The 21,679-nt window shown below is 50.4% G+C and overlaps 1 protein-coding gene across 1 annotated transcript in view; it reads left to right on the top strand.

Moving 5' to 3' along the window:
- The window catches only part of FBRSL1 (fibrosin like 1), an 809,814-nt gene extending 788,361 nt beyond the window's left edge, over positions 1-21,453 (top strand). The window contains 6 exon segments of the mRNA XM_038762874.1: positions 628-699; positions 5,751-5,883; positions 11,830-11,907; positions 14,202-14,285; positions 15,433-15,661; positions 18,364-21,453. Of these exon segments, the coding sequence (XP_038618802.1) occupies positions 628-699; positions 5,751-5,883; positions 11,830-11,907; positions 14,202-14,285; positions 15,433-15,661; positions 18,364-19,588 (1,821 nt within the window). The 3' untranslated portion in view covers positions 19,589-21,453.
- The last annotated feature ends 226 nt before the right edge of the window (positions 21,454-21,679 follow it).

Below are 21,679 nucleotides of genomic sequence, written 5' to 3'. Positions count from 1 at the left end.
GAGTCCGTAGATTTCCTCTCCCTTGCAGGGTCAGAGCCTTCACTGCAGTTCAGAGCTTTCACTACAAAAGTAGCATGGCCAAGTGGAAAAAGCACCATGCAGGAAATCAGAAGATCTGGGTCCTAATCCCAGTTCTGCTGAGTGCCTGCTGAGACCTGGGGCAAGTCATTTCTTTGTGCCTTAGTTTCCTCATCTGTCAAAGGGAAATTAAATACCTGTTCTCCTTCCTGCTTAGACTGTGAATCCCATGTGGGGTAGGGACTGTGTCTGACCCGAATAGCTTGTACCTACCCCAGTACCTAGAACAGTGTTTGATACATAGGAAATGCTTAATGATGCTATAATAATTATTATTCACTGGATCCAGAATGACCATTTCAGAGCAGGCAGGAACTAAAAGAGATAGGTGACAGGACTGTCAATATCACAGACCCTGAGAGAACAAAGCAAGCTCTCTGGGAAAGCCATTCCCTAGCCTGGGGAGGCTTGAGATTCAAACTAGTGACCTAGATGTTGTTTCCTAATTTGGGGAGTCGAAAAGGGAAATAGTTCCTTGCAAGATGACTTGAGGGTGATTTTTGCACGAGTCGTGTGGGTTAATTTCCATTCTGATCCTTCCTGTTGCAGAAACCTGGGAAGTGGTGTGCAGTGCACGTGCAGATAGCCTGGCAAATCTACCACCACCAGCAGAAGATAAAGGTAATAAAACTCTCAGTCAACAAGCCTATCAAGCCCTCACTGATGCCCAGCCAGGTCGGAGATGAAGAAGGGGCAGGGGGAGGACTGAATGGCTGTGATGCTAACCCCAGGGCTGGTCTGGCCTCAGACTGTGTTTCACTGGACTTCAGTTTCAGTTCTTGGACATCTCCTGGAATTAGACCCATCTGGGTGTGTGGTGTTTATTGCTCAGGCCCAGGAAAGACCCCATCACCACCCCACCCTCCCCGGAGGTGGGGGAGAGGCTTAATCCCAGCACTGGAAAGCAGTATATATTACCATTTTACCCTGCTCGCCCAGCACACAGGCCACGGGTCCCAAACCTGGAAGGCCAGGAGTCAGGGGGTGACAGAGGATGAAGGGGTGCTTCACTGGACAGTCATTGACTGTGCTGAGCTTGTAGATCTTGATTCAAGCGACACCATAGTTCTCCCTAAGTGTGTCGGTGAGTGGGCACCTACCTCACACTTGCCCGAGAGGTGACCCGCCTGTGAGCAGTGCAAACAGCCCACTTTGGACAGTAAACAATAGCCAGAGAATCAAGTGCAACAGCAGAGTGGGAAGACTGGCCATTGTCCCCCCGGTCCAGTTCCTAATACAGCCTGGATAGCATCAGGCTAGTATTGCCCTCCTGCACTTATGCTTCCTGAGTGAGGCCCAGGAAGCATCCTGCTCTCTTTCTGGGAAAAATTGTTGCTCGGATTGAAGGCCATTTTGCAAAGCATCGGGCAGGCATGAAGGATGAGCATTCCTGGGTTTGGGCTGGCTAGGCTTCTTTCGTTTATACCTCTTTCCACTTTTTGAGAAGAAAGTTCAATTGGAACGGGCCCAGTTTAGGTAGGGCCTGATTATCATTAATAGCTATTTGCTACTTCTTCCCATTCACAGACTAAATGTGACACTCATCACAGAGCATCCCCGGTTTTAACAGTGTGTGTGTGTGTTGGCAGTGTCTCTCAGCGGGTGGAGCTTTGGACTTGTGTTCAACCCAAGAGTTTTGTGGGGAACTGGCTTCCTGATTTTCCACAGTTTCCCTTCACACTGGTCATTTCCATTCTGATTCCCACTTTCTCCAATCATTCCGGACTCCATCACCCTGATCTTCAGTCCAGGGAAAGATGATATCGAATCTTAGAGAAGAGGATGTTCTCAGACAGTAATATAGATTTACTCTCCCCTTTGGACTGAGGGACCAAACTCCGTACAGGCAAGGCAGGCAATGTAAGGGTTGCCTAGATCTCGAGTTGCTATTGGTGTCTTGACTCAATCAATCAATCAATCAATCAATCGTATTTATTGAGCGCTTACTATGTGCAGAGCACTGTACTAAGCGCTTGGGAAGTGCAAATTGGCATCACATAGAGACAGTCCCTACCCAACAGTGGGCTCACAGTCTAAAAGGGGGAGACAGAGAACAGAACCAAACATACCAACAAAATAAAATAAGTAGGATAGAAATGTACAAGTAAAATAAATAAATAAATAAATAAGTAGAGTAATAAATATGTACAACCATATATACATATATACAGGTGCTGTGGGGAAGGGAAGGAGGTAAGACGGGGGGATGGAGAGGGGGACGAGGGGGCGAGGAAAGAAGGGGCTCAGTCTGGGAAGGCCTCCTGGAGGAGGTGAGCTCTCAGCAGGGCCTTGAAGGGAGGAAGAGAGCTAGCTTGGCGGATGGGCAGAGGGAGGGCATTCCAGGCCCGGGGGATGACGTGGGCCGGGGGTCGATGGCGGGACAGGCGAGAGCGAGGGACAGTGAGGAGATTAGTGGTGGAGGAGCGGAGGGTGCGGGCTGGGCAGTAGAAGGAGAGAAGGGAGGTGAGGTAGGAGGGGGGCGAGGTGATGGAGAGCCTTGAAGCCCAGGGTGAGGAGTTTCTGCCTGATGCGCAGATTGATCGGTAGCCATTGGAGGTTTTTGAGGAGGGGAGTAATATGTCCAGAGCGTTTCTGGACAAAGATAATCCGGGCAGCAGCATGAAGTATGGATTGAAGTGGAGAGAGACACGAGGATGGGAGATCAGAGAGAAGGCTGGTGCAGTAGTCCAGACGGGATAGGATGAGAGCTTGAATGAGCAGGGTAGCGGTTTGGATGGAGAGGAAAGGGCGGATCTTGGCAATGTTGCGGAGCTGAGACCGGCAGGTTTTGGTGACGGCTTGGATGTGAGGGGTGAATGAGAGAGCGGAGTCGAGGATGACACCAAGGTTGCGGGCTTGTGAGACGGGAAGGATGGTAGTGCCGTCAACAGAGATGGGAAGGTCAGGGAGAGGACAAGGTTTGGGAGGGAAGACAAGGAGCTCAGTCTTCGACATGTTGAGCTTTAGGTGGCGGGCGGACATCCAGATGGAGATGTCCTGAAGGCAGGAGGAGATGCGAGCCTGGAGGGAGGGGGAGAGAGCAGGGGCAGAGATGTAGATCTGGGTGTCATCAGCGTAGAGATGATAGTTGAAGCTGTGGGAGCGAATGAGGTCACCAAGGGAGTGAGTGTATATTGAGAACAGAAGGGGACCGAGCACTGAACCTTGGGGAACCCCCACAGTAAGAGGATGGGAGGGGGAGGAGGAGCCTGCAAAAGAGACTGAGAAAGAACGACCAGAGAGATAAGAGGAGAACCAGGAGAGGATGGAGTCTGTGAAGCCAAGGTCAGATAACGTGTTGAGGAGAAGGGGGTGGTCCACAGTGTCAAAGGCAGCTGAGAGGTCGAGGAGGATTAGGACAGAGTATGAGCCGTTGGATTTGGCAAGCAGGAGGTCATTGGTGACCTTTGAGAGGGCAGTTTCCGTGGAATGAAGGGGACGGAAGCCAGACTGGAGGGGGTCGAGGAGAGAGTTGTTGTTGAGGAATTCTAGGCAGCGCGTGTAGACAACTCGTTCAAGGAGTTTGGAAAGGAATGGTAGGAGGGAGATGGGGCGATAACTAGAAGGTGAGGTGGGGTCAAGAGAGGGTTTTTTTAGGATGGGAGAGACATGGGCATGTTTGAAGGCAGAGGGGAAGGAACCAGTGGAGAGTGAGCGGTTGAAGATGGAAGTTAAGGAGGGGAGAAGGGATGGAGCGAGAGATTTCATAAGATGAGAGGGAATGGGGTCAGAGGCACAGGTGGCCGGAGTAGCATTTGAGAGGAGGGAGGAGAGTTCCTCTGAGGATACCGCTGGGAAGGATGGGAGAGTAGCAGAGAGTGTTGAGAGCCGGGGGGTTGGAGAAAGGGGGGAAGAGACTTTGGGGAGGTCGGACCTGATGGATTTAATTTTGTTAATGAAGTAGGAGGCCAGATCGTTGTGGGTGAGGGAAGGAGGAGGGGGAGGAACCGGGGGCCTGAGAAGGGAGTTGAATGTACGGAAGAGCTGGCGGGGGTGATGGGCATGGGTGTCAATAAGGGAGGAGAAATAGTTTTGTCTGGCAGAAGAGAGGGCTGAGTTAAGGCAGGAAAGGATAAACTTGAAGTGAACGAGGTTGGCATGGTGTTTAGACTTTCGCCAGCAGCGTTCGGCAGCTCGAGCATAAGAGCGAAGGAGGCGGACAGTGGCAGTGATCCAGGGCTGTGGGTTAGTGGTGCGAGAGCGGCGAAGGGAAAGGGGAGCGAGCGAGTCTAGCTGAGTGGAAAGGGTAGAGTTGAGAGCAGTAATCTGATCATCAAGACTGGGTAGAGAGGAGAGGGCGGCGAGGTGGGGTGTGAGGCGCTCCGAAAGATGGGTGGGGACCAGAGAGCGGAGATCTCTGTGAGGGAGTAATACGGATTTACAGGGGAAAGGAGTGTGAGTGAGGAGGCAGGTGAGAAGATTATGATCAGAGAGAGGGATTACAGAGTTGGTGAGGGTGGACACAGTGCAGCGGTAGGAGATGATGAGGTCGAGGGTATGACCAAGTTGGTGAGTGGGCGAGGTGGGGTGGAGGAAGAGGTTGGCAGAGTCAAGGAGAGATAGAAGGCGGGCGGCAGAGGAGTCGTTAGGGATATCCATGTGGATATTGAAGTCTCCGAGGATCAGAGTGGGCATGGAGAAGGAGAGAAGGAATGTGAGGAAGGGGTCAAAGTCGTTAAAGAAGTTGGAAGTGGGGCCCGGAGGGCGGTAGATGACGGCTACAAGAATCTGGAGGGGGTGGTAGAGGCGAATAATGTGGGCTTCAAAGGAAGGGAAGGAAAGGGAAGGGGGAGGAGGGATAGTGCGAAAGCGACATTGGGGGGCGAGAAGGAAACTGACACCTCCTCCTTTTCCGGTGAGTCTGGGGGAGTGGGAGAAGAAGAGGCCTGCACTGCAGAGAGCAGCAGAAGAGACCGTGTCGTCCGGCGACAGCCATGTTTCAGTTAGGGCGAGGAGGAGTAGAGAACTGGAAAGGAAAAGGTCCAGGATGAAAGGGATCTTACTTAAAACGGAGCGGGGGTTCCAGAGGCCACACTTGGCATCAGCTGTCGAGGGTGGGGAGGGAGGGGGAAGGGTGCGAGGGGTGGGGAGGGTTTGGATTGGGATGAGTTGGCGGGGGCCTGGGCGGGGAGAGTGGGAAGGGGGGTGGCGATGGGAAAGGAGAACTGGGATGGGGTGGGGACGGGGAGAAGGGGAGGAGGGGGGCCGGGAGGGAGAAGGGGAGGACCTGCGCTGGTACAGAGGAATCCTTGGTAGGGGTTGAGGGGGAGCGGTCTTGGTGGGTGAGAGGGAGGGAAACAGCTGGGTGGGAGAGGGGAAGGGGAAGGTGAGGAATGGGAAGGGCAGTTGGGAGCAAGGGAACTGAAAGTTCATGGTGAGGTCAGCAGGGCGAGTGACAGTACCGCGGGGGGTTAACAATTGAGATGCAGAAGCAATAAAACAGTAGCAATGATAAAAGTAGGCGATGGCATCACAGGGTGTAGTTGAGCAATCAATATGCTATGGCAATAATAGAATTGGCAGACAATGATGCCACAGAGAGCAGATACAAACTATAATGGGCCCTCACCTGCTTCCATCTCCCACACTAGCTCTCAGAACCTGCGCTCAGCAAGGAGTACCTCCGGTTCGGTTAATGGATGGGTGATCACTCCTTTTTGTGTCTTCGACAGCAAATGCAGTTGGACCCCCACAAGCTAGAGATTGGTGGCAAACTGGACCTATTCAGCCGACCTCCCGCTCCTGGGGTGTTTCCGGGATTCCATTACCCACAAGACTTGGCCAGACCCCTGTTTTCCACAACAGGTAAGAAGGGGGCCAGCTGGGCCACGGAGCGTCTGACTTTTCCCACTGTTTGATGGGTAAGAGGCCACAGGCAATATTGCGTGCTTGTGTAAAGTTGGGTTACAGTCCTCTAGACTGTAAGCTTGTCATGGGTAGGGAACATGTCTACCAACTCTGTTGTGTTGTGCTCTTCCCAAGTGCTTAATACAGTACTCTGTACACAGTAAGCGCTTGATAAATACCATTGATTCCGTATGTGGGTCATAACTCAGGTGAGGCAGTGAAAACAGTAATAATAATAATGATGGTATTTATTAAGCGCTTACTATGTGCAGAGCAAGCCTTCTGACCGGTTTTCTTGGCCCCACAATCAGCCTGGACCTAAGCACACCTAATTGTTAAGGTGTCATCGCTTTGGTCCTTTGCTGCAAACCAGTTTGATGGGGGAAGTTCATCAGAATATTACAGTAATTCAAGTCTCGGGGAATCTCAGGCTGGACAAAGCCAGCTGTGGAATTGTGTCCCCATTTGATAGATGAAGAAATTAAAACCCCCTCTTCCCCTGAGCAAGTGCTTTGCCCTGGGTCACACATGGCTCATGAGTCAGTGGTGAGGCCAAGTGGAGAAACTGTATTCCCAGAGAGAGAGGAAGAGAAAATTAATGAGCTGTATTTCATTAAGATCAGTTGCTCTTGCCTTGTGCCATTGAGAGCAGATCAATGGATCCTGCGTGCATTACTATTTAGTTAAGTTAATCCATACTGGACTCTTGCTGAGGGGTCTGATTGAAGTCATTTGTGTTCCGAATGCCGTTTCTCCCTGCCCCCACTGCTACTACTCAATCTGAGAAGAAAATCCTGGCTTAAAACGGTTCACCTCAGTGATCGAAGTGGATAACGGGGCTGGATGTCTGTCTCCTGATTGGTTTGCCAGAAGTCAAGAATGCTATCTCTGAACTATGATTTCAACATATTTTCAGATGGAAGAGTAAAGCAGGGAGGAGGGTGGCTTTTCTACCCTGAGTTCATAGCTGTGATGGAGTGATCTGTACCTTAGTTGCTTGCTTGTGAAGTGGATGGTATTTATATGTAAAATGCCTTGCGCAGCTGGGATTGGGAGGTGCTAAATAATGTAGACTGCCTCCCGGTTTCCGATGGGAGATGCGGGAGATTTCAGAGCTGTCTGCAAGAAACATTCCCTTGTGTGTGATACACTTTTCTGAAAACCTTGCCTGCTGACACCCCCATTGGCCTAGGGCTGACTATTTAGCTTCTGGGTGATGGATTCCGATGCTTCCCTTGGCAGGTGCTAATAGCTGGATGTTTTTTCCAGGGCTGGTTACCAAGTGTGGTCTTCCTCATTTCCCTCCTGACGAGAGTCTTAGCGCCAGTGGTCTGGACTCCTCTTCCAGGCCCATCCCTTGTTAAGTTTCTGGGTGCAAACCCGACATGAGGCTCTCACTGAGCTTTGTTTTGGCTTCCTACAACATTATGATGGTACTACTAAAATGAATTTATACGCATTTTGAAGGAAAAATAGGCTGCAGTAAAACTAAATCTTAGCAGGCTTCAGGTCATGTGAGTGGCATACAGGATGAGTCTCGCCCATCCCACAGAGGGTCTTTTCTGCAACTGAGCCCCATTTCTGCCCAGCCCTGGTGGTTTCCCGTTTAGACCCAGGGACAGAGCAGAGCCCAGTGACTCGGTCACATCCACTACTGCGTGCTCCTTGCCAGCTTCCCCCAGGCTGGCGATCCCAGCCACTTGACCATTGAGCCTTTCTGCCTTCTGTTTCCACCATCCTGGTGACATTTTCTGGCATTGGTGTGAATTAACAACACGCTGAAAGATCACCCTACAGCCCCCAGTCTTCTTGACTCTCGGATTTTCTGCCTAGGCCAAGATTCCAAACAAAGGCAGCCACTATGTTGGAGGGCCCTTTTGCCTGGGCTGCTAATGAAGAGAACTCTTTAAAGGGCTCTCTTCACCTTCCTTCCAAGGGCCACAGCAGGGAACCTAGGCTGTTTGTACTCTTGTGAAACCTGTGTCCTTTATATATGAAGGAATAGCATCCGAATGGTACCTTAAGCTCTTTTCCTCTTTTAATTGCCTCAGGTCAGATTTAGTGTGACAAGATGAGCGAAAGGAATTGTGGAGTTTTCATTCCTAGGAATTTTTGAGCAGTGGTGGAAGTGCAATCCTACGTAGAGACAGGGGGATGGATTAGATGACTTTCCAGGTCCTTTCCAGGTCTAGAATTCTGTAACAAACTGCTTACATGGCTCTTTATGCACTTGGCATATATGATGATGATAAAGATGGTATTTGTTAAGCGCTTACTATGTGTCAAGCACTGTTCTAAGCACTGGGGTAGATACAAGGGAATCAGGTTGGACACAGTCCCTGTCCCACAGGGGGCTCAGAGTCTTAATCCCCATTTTATAGATGAGGTTACTGAGACACAGAGAAGTTGTGACTTGCCCAAGGTCACACAGCAGACAGGTGACAGAGCTGGGATTAGAACCCAGATCCCCCTGACTCCTAGGCCTGTGCTGTATCCACTAGGGCATGCTCCTTCCCTACATGTACTCTACACTGTGGCCTGGTGGCTTAGACCACTGCTTTATAATAATAATAATGGTATTTGTTAAGTGCTTACTATGTGCCAAGCACTGTTCTAAGAACGGGGATAAATACAAGGTAATCAGGTTGTCCCACGTGGGTTTCACAGTCTTAGTCCCCATTTTACAGATGAGGTAACTGAGGCACACAGAAGTTGTGATTTGCCCAGAGTCACACAGCTGACTAGTATCGGAACCGGAATTAGAACCCGCGACCTCTGACTCCCAAACCCGGGCTTCTTCCACTAAGCCACGCTGCTTTTATGATCTGCACTAGTGTGTTTCAAGAGTGTGTTTACCTCAAAACTGTTGAGACAAGGCTGCAGTGCCCTGAGACCACAGGATGCTGGTGGTTGTGGACAGTGCAGTATTTTGTGCCCTGAGGAAAGGGTAAATTTCAGTGTTCAAATACTGCTTTAAATTAGGGATTTGGGGTTTATCTTCTCACTACCCCCTCTGATTTCATGACTAGGAGGAATTCCTTGGTAGCCCAGCTGGGATTGGGCTACCCTTTCAGTCCCATGCCATATTCTTTAGAGGTTGTGGAGTTCCTGACCAATCTCAAATGGCCCCATACTTTGTATGTTGGAATCAGCTAATGATATCGTGCAACTAACGAGGCAGACCTTTCTCCTCCACTTGGGTGGCCCTGTACTTCTCCCCCTTTCCCCTTTTCTCCAGCTCTCTCTCTAGGATGGAGATGTGTGTTAGTGTCATTGGGTTCAAAGTGAGTGGCCCCTTTCTTTAGCTACTGTGAAGCGGGTGGCTTTTGGCTGAGTGAAGGCACCCCCCTACTCCCCCACCCCCCCACAGCCTCCAACTCTGCCCGAGAAATACCTAGGTCTCCATTCAAGGAATGATGGGCTTATCTCTTAACCAAAAGGGGAAGCGGAACAAAGCAGATTTATTAAAGAAGGCAAATTAATAGAACCCTTTACTTCAACTGGAGATAAATCGCCTTGGAGCAACTAGTCTGTGAGTATATTAATCACCACAGCCATCGAAGTAAATCTGGGTAAAGCGTGCTATCAGAGAACAGCAGAGCGAACAAACATTGCAGCAATAATATATAGTTGAATAAATCTCTGACTCTACAATATCTGAAGCATTCTTTTCACCTTATCGAACAAGTGTGGAGTCGGCGTGAATCATTGGTTCTGCTGCGTTGCCTTGTTACCGTGGGAGACATAAGTTATCTTAGGGCCACCTGTCTTCACGACGGATGTGCGGCTGGCTGGCAGACGTTCTATTTAATAACTACCTGACAGCCCGCAGTGCCGCTCCAGGCTTTCTCCGGAGGGTTTTTTATTATCAGCCCGTGTAGTTGAGTTTGTAAGCCGTCTCCTTTGAAGAAATCTCCCATCCGTTATACACCTACTGAAATCTTAAAGGATTAGAAAGATGACAGTCTCCATCCATCTTGAGGCAGCGGATCAGCCGCAGTGTTTATAGATAACTCTGGGTTTCGTGGCTGTGGTCTCTCTTAAGTTTCCTTAACTCATTTTCCGACTGCTTAGGTTTGCGGCCCCTGAGCTGGTGGGGGGCCTTGGGAACTCTCTTCTTTCTTCTGGAGTTTTGTTGTTGGGAAACGGTGCCTGCTGCGTGTGTGGAAGCAGTCTCTGCTTCCAGTCCCCTACGGGCTGCCCCGGAGTCTCAGAGGGAACCCCAGGGTGACTGCGTCCTGCCGCTGTCACTGAGCAGGGTGGGTCCAGAGAGCGGACCTTCTCAGCCTCCCTTCTTTCTGGTGGATTTGGACAGGGGAACAATTCTGACCCCTTCTGACCTTAGCATTACCCCACCTGATGATGATATTTGTTAAGCGCTTACTATGCGTCAAGCACTGTTCTAAGCAGTGGGTTGGATACAAGCTAATCAGGTTGGACGCAGTCCCTGCCCCACATGGGGCTCACGGTCTTAATCCCCATATTACAGATGAGGTAAATGGGGTACAGAGAAGTGAAGTGACTTGCCCAAGGTCACACAGCAGATGTGGCGGAGCCGGGATTAGAACCCAGGTCCTTCCAAGCCTGTGCTCTATCCGCTAGGAAGGAGCAGTGCTGGGGCAAAGCCACTCCAAGCAAGAGGGATCACTGGAGAGGCATCTGCCCTCATGTGGACCCTGGGGCTAGATTGAGTGCCACGAGGGGTGCTGAGAGGATCTGCAGTGTAGCTTAGTGGAAGGAGTGTGGAGGACCTGGGTTCTAATCCTGACTGCCACAAACCTGCTGTGTGACCTCGAACAAGTCACTTAACTTCTCTGTTCTCCAGTTCCCTCATCTGAAAAATGGGGATTCAATACCAGTTCTCCCTCAAACTTAGACTGTGAGCCCCATGTGGGCCTTGATTATCTCGTATTTTCCCCAGCATTTAGTACAGTGCTTGAGCTCAGAGTAAGCGCTTAACAAATACCACTATTACTCGTCTAAGGTTCCAGAGCATTTCTCGGCCTTGGTGGTTGGCTTCACAGTAATCAGTGGTATTTATTGAGTGCTTTACTGTGTGTCAGAGCACTGGCCTAAGTGCTTGGGAAAGTACAATGCCATGGCATTGGTAGACACCATCTCTGCCCAAAAGGAGCATACAGTGTAGCATTATGTGGAGGATTCTGGCCAGCTGTCTTCCATATCTCCTGATACCAGAACCAAGAGGAAATGGGTTTGAGCTTGCAGCAGGGAGAACTTAGGTTAGGCCTGGAGAATAATTTGACGTCATTAGGACGGCACTCAGCTTCCAAGGAGGATGTGAAAGCAGCTTATTGAGGGAATCTACAGAAGTGCTTTGATCCTGCCAGGAGGGTTGCTGCGGTGGGGCCAGGTGACCTCTGGAGGGCTCTCCCTTCTGCTTCCTTTCCCCGTTGTTTCATTGAGGACAGAAAAAGACAGCCAACGGCAGCTGGGCACAGAGCCTGGAATGGAGAGAACAGCCAGGAATTCACTTTAGGAGGGAGCCAGAGATGAATTGAGTTCTAAAGAAGGATGGGTCCTGCTGGGCCACTTGATCCTGGGAAGAGATGAATGAGTCTTTTGTCTGGGTGGGCAAATGTGAAATCCCAAGTGAGGGTCCTTCTGCTTGAGGACCGCTCGCCCACCCATTTCTGCTACTCCTGCCAGCTTCTCAGGGCAGCAGAACCCCCAGCTTGCCTGAGCAGGCCACCACTAGGCACGACGAGCAGAACGCTTGTTTGTTCTCTGTGGAGCTCAGCTCCTCCTGACCCTCCCAGTGGGTCTCAGTCTTGAGGCCTCGGACTCTGTCCTGTTTCCCTTTCCCACCGCCCTTATGATGTGGGAGCTTTGGAGCTTGCTGGGCCTTGAAATGTGTCCCGGACTCACTGGCTTAATCTTTCCCAGGTGCTGCCCACCCAGCCACCACGCCCTTTGGCCCTTCACCTCATCATAGCAGCTTCCTGCCTACCAGTCATTTGGCAGGTAAGTGTAAGTAAACCCGCTTTCACATTTTATTGGTCTTTGTAGCTCACACCTTTAGGCACTAGGGAAGCAACAGGACTGTGTGGCAACGGAGAATCAATCAGTAGTAGCAGCATGGCTCAGTGGAAAGAGCCCAGGCTTGGGAGTCAGAGGTCATGGGTCCTAATCCTGACTCCGCCACTTGTCAGCTATGTGACGTTGGGCAAGTCACTTAACTTCTCTGAGCCTCAGTTCCCTCATCTGTAAAATAGGGACTGTGAGCCCCACGTGGGACAACCTGATAATCTTGTATCCTCCCTAGCGCTTAGAACAGTGCTTGGCACATAGTAAGCGCTTAACAAATACCACCATTTTTATTATTAGTATTAGTATTTAGTGAGTGATTACTATGTGTTGAGCACTATACTAAGCGCTTGGGAGCATACAGTTAGACAGAATTAGCCAATATGTTCCTTGCCCGTAATAAGCTTACATTTCTGGAGGGTGAAACTCAAGTCCATTGGATTTTGCTCAATAACATCCCGAGAGATTTTTTGGAATTCTCTGAGATTCATGCTTATCTATGAGAAAGCATTGTCCCCCCCCCATCACGGGAGGCCTCTGAGCTGGTTGTACCGGGTTTATCTTAGGAACGTTCCTGGAAATGGAAGGTGGCTTTTCTGGAATTCCTCTCTTTGTCCCTCGTTTCCACTCAGTTATGTCTTCTGAAGGGCCTTCCTTGAGCCAAACTCCAGTACATTCAGTGGAAGGAGTGAGAGAAGCGGCAGACATGGGCCCATGCCGAGCAGACAGAGATGCTCTCAAATCCACTGAAAGCTGAGCCTTCACTTCCTGTAGTCTAGTGAGTGTGGAGGATTCAGGGCCAGGGTTCATTTTTTTGGTTGGAGGTTCAATCCATAGATACTATAAAATGCTCCCGATGACTACCCAGGGAAGGGGCCGAGAAAGAACTCATCTGTTTCAGTGTTGTTCCAAATGGCTTGGGTTCTCAAAAATGGATTTAGTGTGTGGTGGTTTCCATTTCTCTTCTATAAAACATTTCCCAGCCTCCCCGTTATGGCTTCTCCAGTCTGAGGCAGTATGGGCCCCTGGGCAGTGGGGTGCCCTGGCTCTCGGGCCCCAGTGGGTCTGACTATGGAAACCCAAGAGGGAGCAGCTGGCCCTTCCCAGTGCCTCCCACTAAGCCCCGGACGGTGCTACAGCCACCATTAGCCATCAGCCAGGAGTCGGGTCCTGATTTCACACCTGACCCAAGGGGTCAAAGAGCCACCCAGCCACTCGTCTCCATGACCTGAGAGTGGAGGGAGTGGTTCACCCCAGCCCTTCGCCTCCTGAGCAGGTGAAGCAGTATTTAACCTGGAGCCACAGGAAATCCCTTCTCGATCATTTGACGAATAATCTCACCACTTGCTTGCAGAGAGACAGCTGTTCAGTTTTATGTGCGAGGCAAGCGGTGGCAGGAATGCAGCTAGGGGAAATGGAATATCTTAGGTGGCCTTCTGCCCCTCTGGTGTTAAAGGTTATTCTCCTTTTAGCAGAGTAGCTGGCCATAGCAGGCTCTACTGAAGGGGCAGAAAAAAAGATAACCCAACATGCTAGTGTGTTGTGGAATGACTTCCCAACCAGTGATATTACACAGGAGTGGTGGCTTAGAATCGCCACTGTGATACAAACCGATTTCAAATCCCCTTCCTCTGGTAGTTTCTCCTGGGTTTTAGAGCAGGGCTTTTCCACCCTTGGCACTTCTAAACCCACTAAGTGGTTCTCAGCCAAAAGTGTCCTTAGGTAAATCACTTGAACCTCTTCCAGAAAAAGCCAACTTCAGGATCAGTTTGCTTCCTTGTTGAAAGCGTTGGGTTTGGCCTAAAGAAGTTCTGCTCTGCTGAAATTTGCTGTATCCTTAAGTTCTATTTCATATTTCAGTCTGGGCTTACCAGATGCCCCCGCCCTCATGTCCTCTTCTCTCCATCAGCCCCGCTTCCTTGAATGAAGGTATTCAAAATTAGGTTGAATTGTGCTCCTCTAGAATCCAGGAGTTCCCCAGACAAAATGTGTTTTCCCTCTGCCTCGGTTGATCCCAGACCTCCCCACCCAGCACCTGTTTTGGGGTGAGCCTCAACTCCCTCTTTTGCTTCTGATAGGCTGGTAACTCTCCATGCAAAGAGCTCTCGTGATGAGAAGGATCAGATTAAGTCCCGGCCTAATCCTCCTTGGCCTCAAACCATTAAATGAGGGGAAGGAGAGGGAGTTTCATTCACTGACATTCACCGCTGAATCCCTGTTTGCCTTTCCAGATCCATTTAGCAGGTCGAGCACCTTCAGCGGCCTTGGGAACCTAGGCAGCAATGCCTTTGGAGGATTAGGCAGTCATGCTCTGAGTAAGTACTGGCTGGGTTAGGATAGGCAAATGTGGGCCAGAACCACGGCATCTGGGAATTGGGGTTTCCGGCTCTTTCCCGCCCACTGCCCTCTGCCCTCTTCACTGAAGCCGAGGGCTGCATGGAGTCCTTCAAGGTCAGGGGGTTGAGCTGGGCCAGACCGGGATGCAGCCCCTGGTTCAAACTGGATTCTTCTTTTAAAAAGAATTAAACTCTACAATGATATTATTTTTTCTCCCCACGAGCAAAAATAAAGGTCTTTCCCAGGTTCCATCGAGCAGGAACTAATCCTAATTGAGTGAGCAAACCCGAATAAAGGCCGTAGCGTTTGAGAGGCCACCGGCCTAAGGAACCCCACTGCAGAGACCTCCTCTCTGCAGTGGTTCAAAAACCAGTCTTTTATTGAGTATTTACTGTGTGCAGAGCACTATACTAAGCGTTTAGGTAATACAGTACAGTAGGCTTGGTAGGTAGGATCCCTGCCCTTACAGAGTGTAGGCTCTAGTTGGACTAAAAAGAGTTGGATCTTCTCAGGGAAGTCGGGGGGCTGGAGGCAAACACTGGGCCAACGGCCTTGCCAGCCATGCCCTCGACCACCCTTCCCAATGCTGTACCCGGCCTTGCTCCACCACTGCCCCAGAGCAGGTGGGCCGGCTCCACCAGCAGCCTTTTCTCTTTCCCCAGTTGGGGCACCCTTAGAGGAACAGTTGAGTTCTAATTCATTCATTCATTCAATCGTATTTATTGAGCGCTTACTGTGTGCAGAGCACTTTACTAAGCGCTTGGGAAGTACAAGTTGGCAACATATAGAGACGGTCCCCACCCAACAGCGGGATCACAGTCTAGAAGGGGGAGACAGACAACAAAACAAAACATAATTTACAAAGTAAAATAAATAGAATAAATATGTACAAGTAAAATAAATAGAGTAATAAATACGTACAAACATATATACATATATACAGGTGCTGTGGAGAGGGGGAGGTAAGATGGGGGGGGAGGGGGAAGAGGGGGAGAGGAAGAGGCTCAGTCTAATTGGCCTGGGCTCTCGTTTCTCGAGATTTTCATTTGAGGTGCTGAAATGTTTCTCTTGCAGTTTTCAAGACAACATCTGATCTCCCTCTTTCCTCTCTCTTCTTCCTTCCAGCTCACAATAGCATTTTTGCTCATAAAGACGGGCCAAACCTCCAGAGCTTTAATAACCCTCACGAGCCATGGAACCGCCTGCACCGCACCCCTCCTTCCTTCCCCACGCCGCCGCAGTGGCCCAAGCCCGGAGACTCTGAGCGCAGCTCTTCCGTGACCAACCACGACAGAGACCGGGAAGCAGAGAAGAGGGATCTTACTTTAAATAAAGACGACAGAGACAAAGAGAGGTGAGTATGGACAGGCTCCTTGGCACCTCCTCTCAGTAACCAGGGTTTTTGTGAAGCGCTTTCCTGTACCAGGGGCTGGGGTTGACGCAAGTTAATCATGTAGGACAGAGTCCCCATCTATGACCCTCTCCACGCCTTCATTCATTGTCGTATTTATTGAGCGCTTACTGTGTGCAGAGCACTGTACTAAGATGTTGGGAAGTACAAATTGGCAACATACAGAGACAGTCCCTACCCAGCGGGCTCGCAGCCTTCCTTCCCCCCCCACCCCCCCGGCTGCTCAGTCTAACATGGGGAGAGCCCAGGTATTTAACCCCCATTTTACAGATGAGGAAATTGAGGCACAGGGAGGTTGAGTGATTTGCCCAAGGTCATACAGAGGACAAGCAGTGGAAGTGAGATTAGAACCCACGACTTCTGGCTCTCTTGCCTGGGCTTCTGTGTTGGCCCCTAGTGAGGGCCCGGCCCTTCTTGCCGAGGCCTTCCAGAGTGCCGGCCCCTTGGATGGGCTTGTTGAAAGCTCCATCTCTGTCTCTGGCCAGGACTGCCTCAGGTCCCTTTGAAGCCTGGACACACCCGTGTTATGACCGCCCAGTAACTGTGGGCAGCAGCAGCCACCCACCTGCTCTGGCCCTCCTTCCGCACTCTGGTTCTCTTTGCTGTCTGTTAATCTCACAGGAGTAGATGGAGAGGAGCCACGGCAGCCTGTCCCTGTCTACCTAAGCGGAGTTCTGGGCACAGAGCCAGGGAAGGCCATGTGTTGACCCACTGGCTCTTCATCCTGCTCCCTGCTCACAGTGCTGGACCCCTTGCCCAAACCTGGAAATGAGTGGTGATCGCCATTCAGACCCCATTGGTAATGGGTGTGTGAGTGAAGAGTGTGTCCACTCAATAAGTAGGAACTTGTCGGCTGATGCTTAACTGGGAACCTGACTGCCGTGCTTGTCACCAGCTGAAAGGGGATGTCCTATCTGGGCCTCAGGCTGTCTATCCAGAGCCAGAACAGTCAATCTGTGGTATTTATTGAGTGCTTCGTTATGCAGAGGACTGTACTAAGTGTTTGGGAGCATAAGATACAGCAGAGTTGGTAGAGATGTTCCCTGCCCACAGTGAACTATTGTATCAGTATCCCTCCCTCTGGATGCCTAGCGTATCTGCACTCTAGACTTGTCTAGGCCTTTCCTCTGAAGGCAACCAAGGGGCAACCAAGGGGCCAGTCATCCCCAAGGGCTCCTTGTGGACTCTGGCCCAGGTGTAGGGAGGTCTCTGTCCATGATCCATCACACCCAGATGTCTTAAGCTACGGAGGAAATGCGACAGCTCATACTGAAAATAATAATAATAATGATGATGGTTTTTGTTAAGTGCTTACTATATGCCAAACACTATTCTATGCACTGCGGTAGATACAAGCTAAGCGGGTTGGACATGGTCCCTGTTCCACATGGGGCATAGAGGCTTAATCCCCATTTTACAGATGAGGGAACTGAGGCACAGAGAAGTGAAGTGACTTACCCAAAGTCACACAGCAGGTAGAAGCAGGATTAGAACCTAGGTCCTTCTAACTCCCAGGCCCGTGTTCTGAACATTAGACCATGCTGCTTGACCAAACCCATCCTCCACAGGGATTTGAACATGTAGGGTGGATCAGTGGCCGGAAGCAAAAGGTAGCGGGATGATCAGAAAACCGGTCAGAAGACCCTGGCCCACACAGGCCACATTGGAATATTCATCTAGTGGACGGTGGTCAGTGGCTCTATCTGCCCCAGAGGTTGTTAGAGGGGAGAACAGGTGATAGATATAGCTGTCATGGACACTGAGAGAACAGTTTGGGTTTGGAGCTTGGATTTGCGCTGCCGACATCGTAGTCATTATAAATTCAGGCCTTCTCCTATTGCAGTGGTGTTTGAGTGGGGTTTAGCCTCCTATGGGCCAACTCCTCTCCAGTTCCTCTAAAAGCAAGGGAGTGGGCTGTATGGTTTGGGGGTTTGTCTTCTCGAGGGCTTGGCCAGAGGAAGAGTTTTCAGTCTGTCCAAACCTTTGCCCTATTTCCTTTCATCGGGCTGGGTCTCAGCCTAGAGGCCAGCCTGCTGTTGTTTCCTCCCACAGCTTCCCTAGAGACAGGCTTGGCCTTAGGATCCGCAATAGGCACATGGAGAACCCAGTCCCAGTGAGGGCGTCTCAGCCGTGTCCCCCTCCGGATCGAGAAGCAGCATGGCATAGTCAGAGAAGCAGCGTGACGTAGTGGATAGAGCATAGACCTGAGAGTCAGAAGGTCATGGGTTCTAATCCCAGCTGTGCCACCTGCCTGCTGTGTGACCTTGGGCAAGTCACTTCACTTCTCTGTGCCTCAGTTACCTCATCTGTAAAAATGGGGATTGAGACAGCCCCATGTGGGACAGGGACTGCTTCCATCTCAATTCACTTGTATCCCCCAAGTGCTTAGTACAGTGCCTGGCACATAGTAAGCGCTTAACAAATACCATAATAATAATAATTATTATTATTATCGCTGCAACGAGCAGAGTAGTTCGGGCTTACCCTGATAATGACAGGCTGACTATTGGGTTCCCCAGCTGTGCCGTGGCTCAGTGAGGGGGCAGGTGGACAGTAAAGCTGTTGGCATGGGAGCTTCACCCCCTGGGGCCAAGACTTGAGACCTGAGACTTTTGTTTGTGTGTTTGTCTGTGTGGTTCCCCCAGGGACATCATGGACAAAAACAGACACTCGAACCGGTCTTCGCCGGCCTCCGCTCCCGTGTCGCACCAGATCAGCAACCTGATCCGCAGCAGCAGCCAGACCTCCAGTGAGCCCCTCCGCCAGATCAGCCTGGGGGAGCGGGAGAGGCCCAAGGACCCCGAGAGGGAGCCGCGGGACCCTCCCCCGCCGGACCACAAGATCAAGGAGAGCCGCTCCCCGGTGAAGGAGACGCCGGGCCATGACAAGAGGCCTTCGGAGGACAGCTCCAAGCCCGTCATCCAGTCTGTGTCTCCTTACGGTAAACCCCCCCTCGGCGAGAGCCTGAAGCTGAGCAACCTCATGGGCAAGGAACTGGAGAGGAAGCCGGAGCTTCTGAGCGACCTGCAGAAGATGAAGAACGACATCAAGGTCAAGGAGGAGCGCAAGGAGGATGGTGATGTCCTGGTGGTGGGCGCCGAGCCCTCGCCGCATCCCAGGGGTCCTGAGCACCCCGCTGCCCCTTCCCTGCACGGGCTGCCCCTGCCCCATTCGATGGCAGCCGCCGTGCCCCTCTCGATGGGCAGTGGGCACCAGATGAACAACGTGAACGTCCTGGACCGCTCTCGGATGATGACCCCCCTCATGGGCATGAACCCCCTAGCGCCGGGGCGTGAGCGGCTGCCCCACCCGAGCTTCTCCTGGGATCCCGTGAGGGACCCGCTCCGGGATGCCTACCGGAGCCTGGACTTGCACCGGCGGATGGATTTCCAGCTCCGGGCGGATCCCATCCACCGGTTCCCCGCCGCCTCTGGCTTCTACGACCACGAGCGTTCCTACCGGGACCGGGAGCCTCACGACTACAACCACGAGAACCTGCTGGAGGCCCGCCGCGAGCAAGAGCGCCAGCGGCAGGCGGAGGAGAGGGAGCGCCTGCACTTACGGGAGGAACTGGAGCGCGCCCGCATGCACCACTTGCACTCGTCCCCCATCGAGAGCCACCTGGCGCACATGCCCTCTTTCATGCCCCATCTCAGCGGGATGCATTACCCGCGCCTGAGCCCCTCGGCCGCCATGCACAATGGGATTCTAAACCGGACCCCCCCGACCGCGGCGCTGAGCGCCCCGCCCCCCCTGGTGCCAGCCAGCAGCACGAGGCCTGCCTCCCCACGCAGGACTACTCCACTCACAAACTCAGAAGCCAGAGACTACTCCCCGTCCAGGAACCCCAAAGAAGTCGAGGCGCGATAGTCGTCCCCGCCACCCCCCGACCTCCCTCTCCTCCCCTCCCTCCCTCTCTCTCCCCTCTTCCCTCCCGCCCGCCTTTTAAACTCTTTTCTGTACATAGACAGAATCTCTTACAAAATGCACTGCTGGAAACTTTCTTCTTTTTAATGTAAATTTGTAGAACTTAAGCACAGTTCCATAAATAATGGGTGTTACGCAAACTTCCCAACAGTGAAGCTTGTGGAGATGGGGAATTTAATATATAGCTTGTTCAGATGATTTTTTTTTTTGTTTCTGTGCTGAGGACACATTACAGGAGAGGAAGGAGGAAAAACAAAATTCAAGTTTGTACATTTTTTTCCCAAATGTGAGAAGCATTTTTAATGGATTTGTATTTTTTTTAATTTTGTGCTCTTTATTCACTTAAAAAAGAAAAAAAAAAGCTGTGGCTTTTCGTTTTTAGTTAAATTTGCAAATTGAATGGCCTCAATTCCTTAAGAAGATACCCAGGGTTTCTTAAAGTATTATTTATGGAGATAACTGTAGTTTCTTACAGTCCACTGTGAGGTTCCTGGCTGAGGTCAACTGCTCACTTACCTTATCTTGGTACTTGGGAACCGAAGTTACAGATATATATTAAAATAATAATAATTAATAATAATGTACAAAACGGTTTGGTTTTTGCCTTATTATATTATGCAGAAATTTAAGGGGATTTTTTTGACTTCTTGTTTTAAAAAAACAACAAAGACGACGAAACTGTAAATACTCTGTTAATATAAATGTACAACAATATTAAATTCTTAACATAGGTATACTTTATAAAACGGTTTCTAGAACCACTCTGGTTATTTGTTAACACGGTTACAAAACTCATACGCTGTCAGTCGGAAACACACTCTCAAAAGTTAACTGCGGCATATGCACTTCAACTATGCAAGAACTCGGAGGCAGGTCTTGGTGGATGTTGGGGGGGGAGGAAGGTTTCCCAAAAAAAACAAAAAACAAAAAACAAAACAAACAAAAAAACCAACAAACCAACCCAAAAACAACTTGCAGCTATAGAGACAGAATGGAGTCGACGTGATCATGGAAGGAGGAACTTGTGTTTTATCCAAGAGACAGAGAGAGAGAGAGAGAGAGAGACAGGGAGAGACTGCGTTATCTGGACAAACACAGGGACAGTACACCAAACAGAGAGACAGACAGACAGAGAAAGAGAGAGAGAGAGAGAGCGGGACAGAGAGAGAAGTGCCGAGAAGGGGATTCGGTTTCCTGTTCAAGATGGCAGGCAGATGGGACTGGCACGGCCTCACGCGGCAAAAACCCCTTTGTTTGTGTTGTGGGCAGGCTCGCTGGCAAGCAAGGACAATTTTCTGTGGACCCCTTGTGCTAATTGTGCAGTGTTCTTATTGGATTCTGTATACAAGACAAGTAGAATTTTAGGAGTGCAAAAAAGTCTAATGGTTGATTAAAAAAAAAGAAATTCTGATATATTATCTATAGTACATGAAGACCATAAGCAAAATGTTTGTTTCAGTGTGGTTCTTCTGCCTTGAACTACTTTTGGCATGATTTTATTTTTTATTTCCAATTTTACTTTCATGCATATGTAAATTTCACCATGTTTTACTTGCTGTACAACCCCTCCCCCTCCCCTCCCCCCCCCCTTTATTTTTTTATTTTCCAGTATCCATGTTTCATATATATATAAATATATATATCTCGGGCTTTTTACGCTAGTTAATTCAGCCATCTGCTACTGTTTTCTTTCCTCAACTCTGTATTCTTGTTCCCCATCCTCCCCTCTTGCACCCCCTGTAATTTTAAACATTCAGTTTCCTTGTAGATCAATGAAGATAAATACAACATTGATTTTGGATGAAAAAGGTAGTTGAGTGTTTGTGTGTCATAGCTAGTCCTGTTGACTTTGAGGCTAATGGCTTATCGACAGATGTGCTGAGCCCATTAATACCAGCGGTGCTTCGGTGCCTTTGACAGGCAGCCACTGGAAGGGGGAGGGGGGAACTGATTGCCCTTTTCTTGGAGTACCTTCCTGTGGTAGAAACTGACCCCTGCCCTTATGGCTTGAGGAGATCTTGGTTCCTGACTTTC

The sequence above is a fragment of the Tachyglossus aculeatus genome, chromosome 21 (genome assembly GCF_015852505.1).
Source record: "Tachyglossus aculeatus isolate mTacAcu1 chromosome 21, mTacAcu1.pri, whole genome shotgun sequence".
Classification (NCBI taxonomy): Eukaryota; Metazoa; Chordata; class Mammalia; order Monotremata; family Tachyglossidae; genus Tachyglossus; species Tachyglossus aculeatus.
The sequence above is the reverse complement of the archived record's forward strand: the minus strand, read 5'-3'. Positions and strand labels throughout refer to the sequence as shown.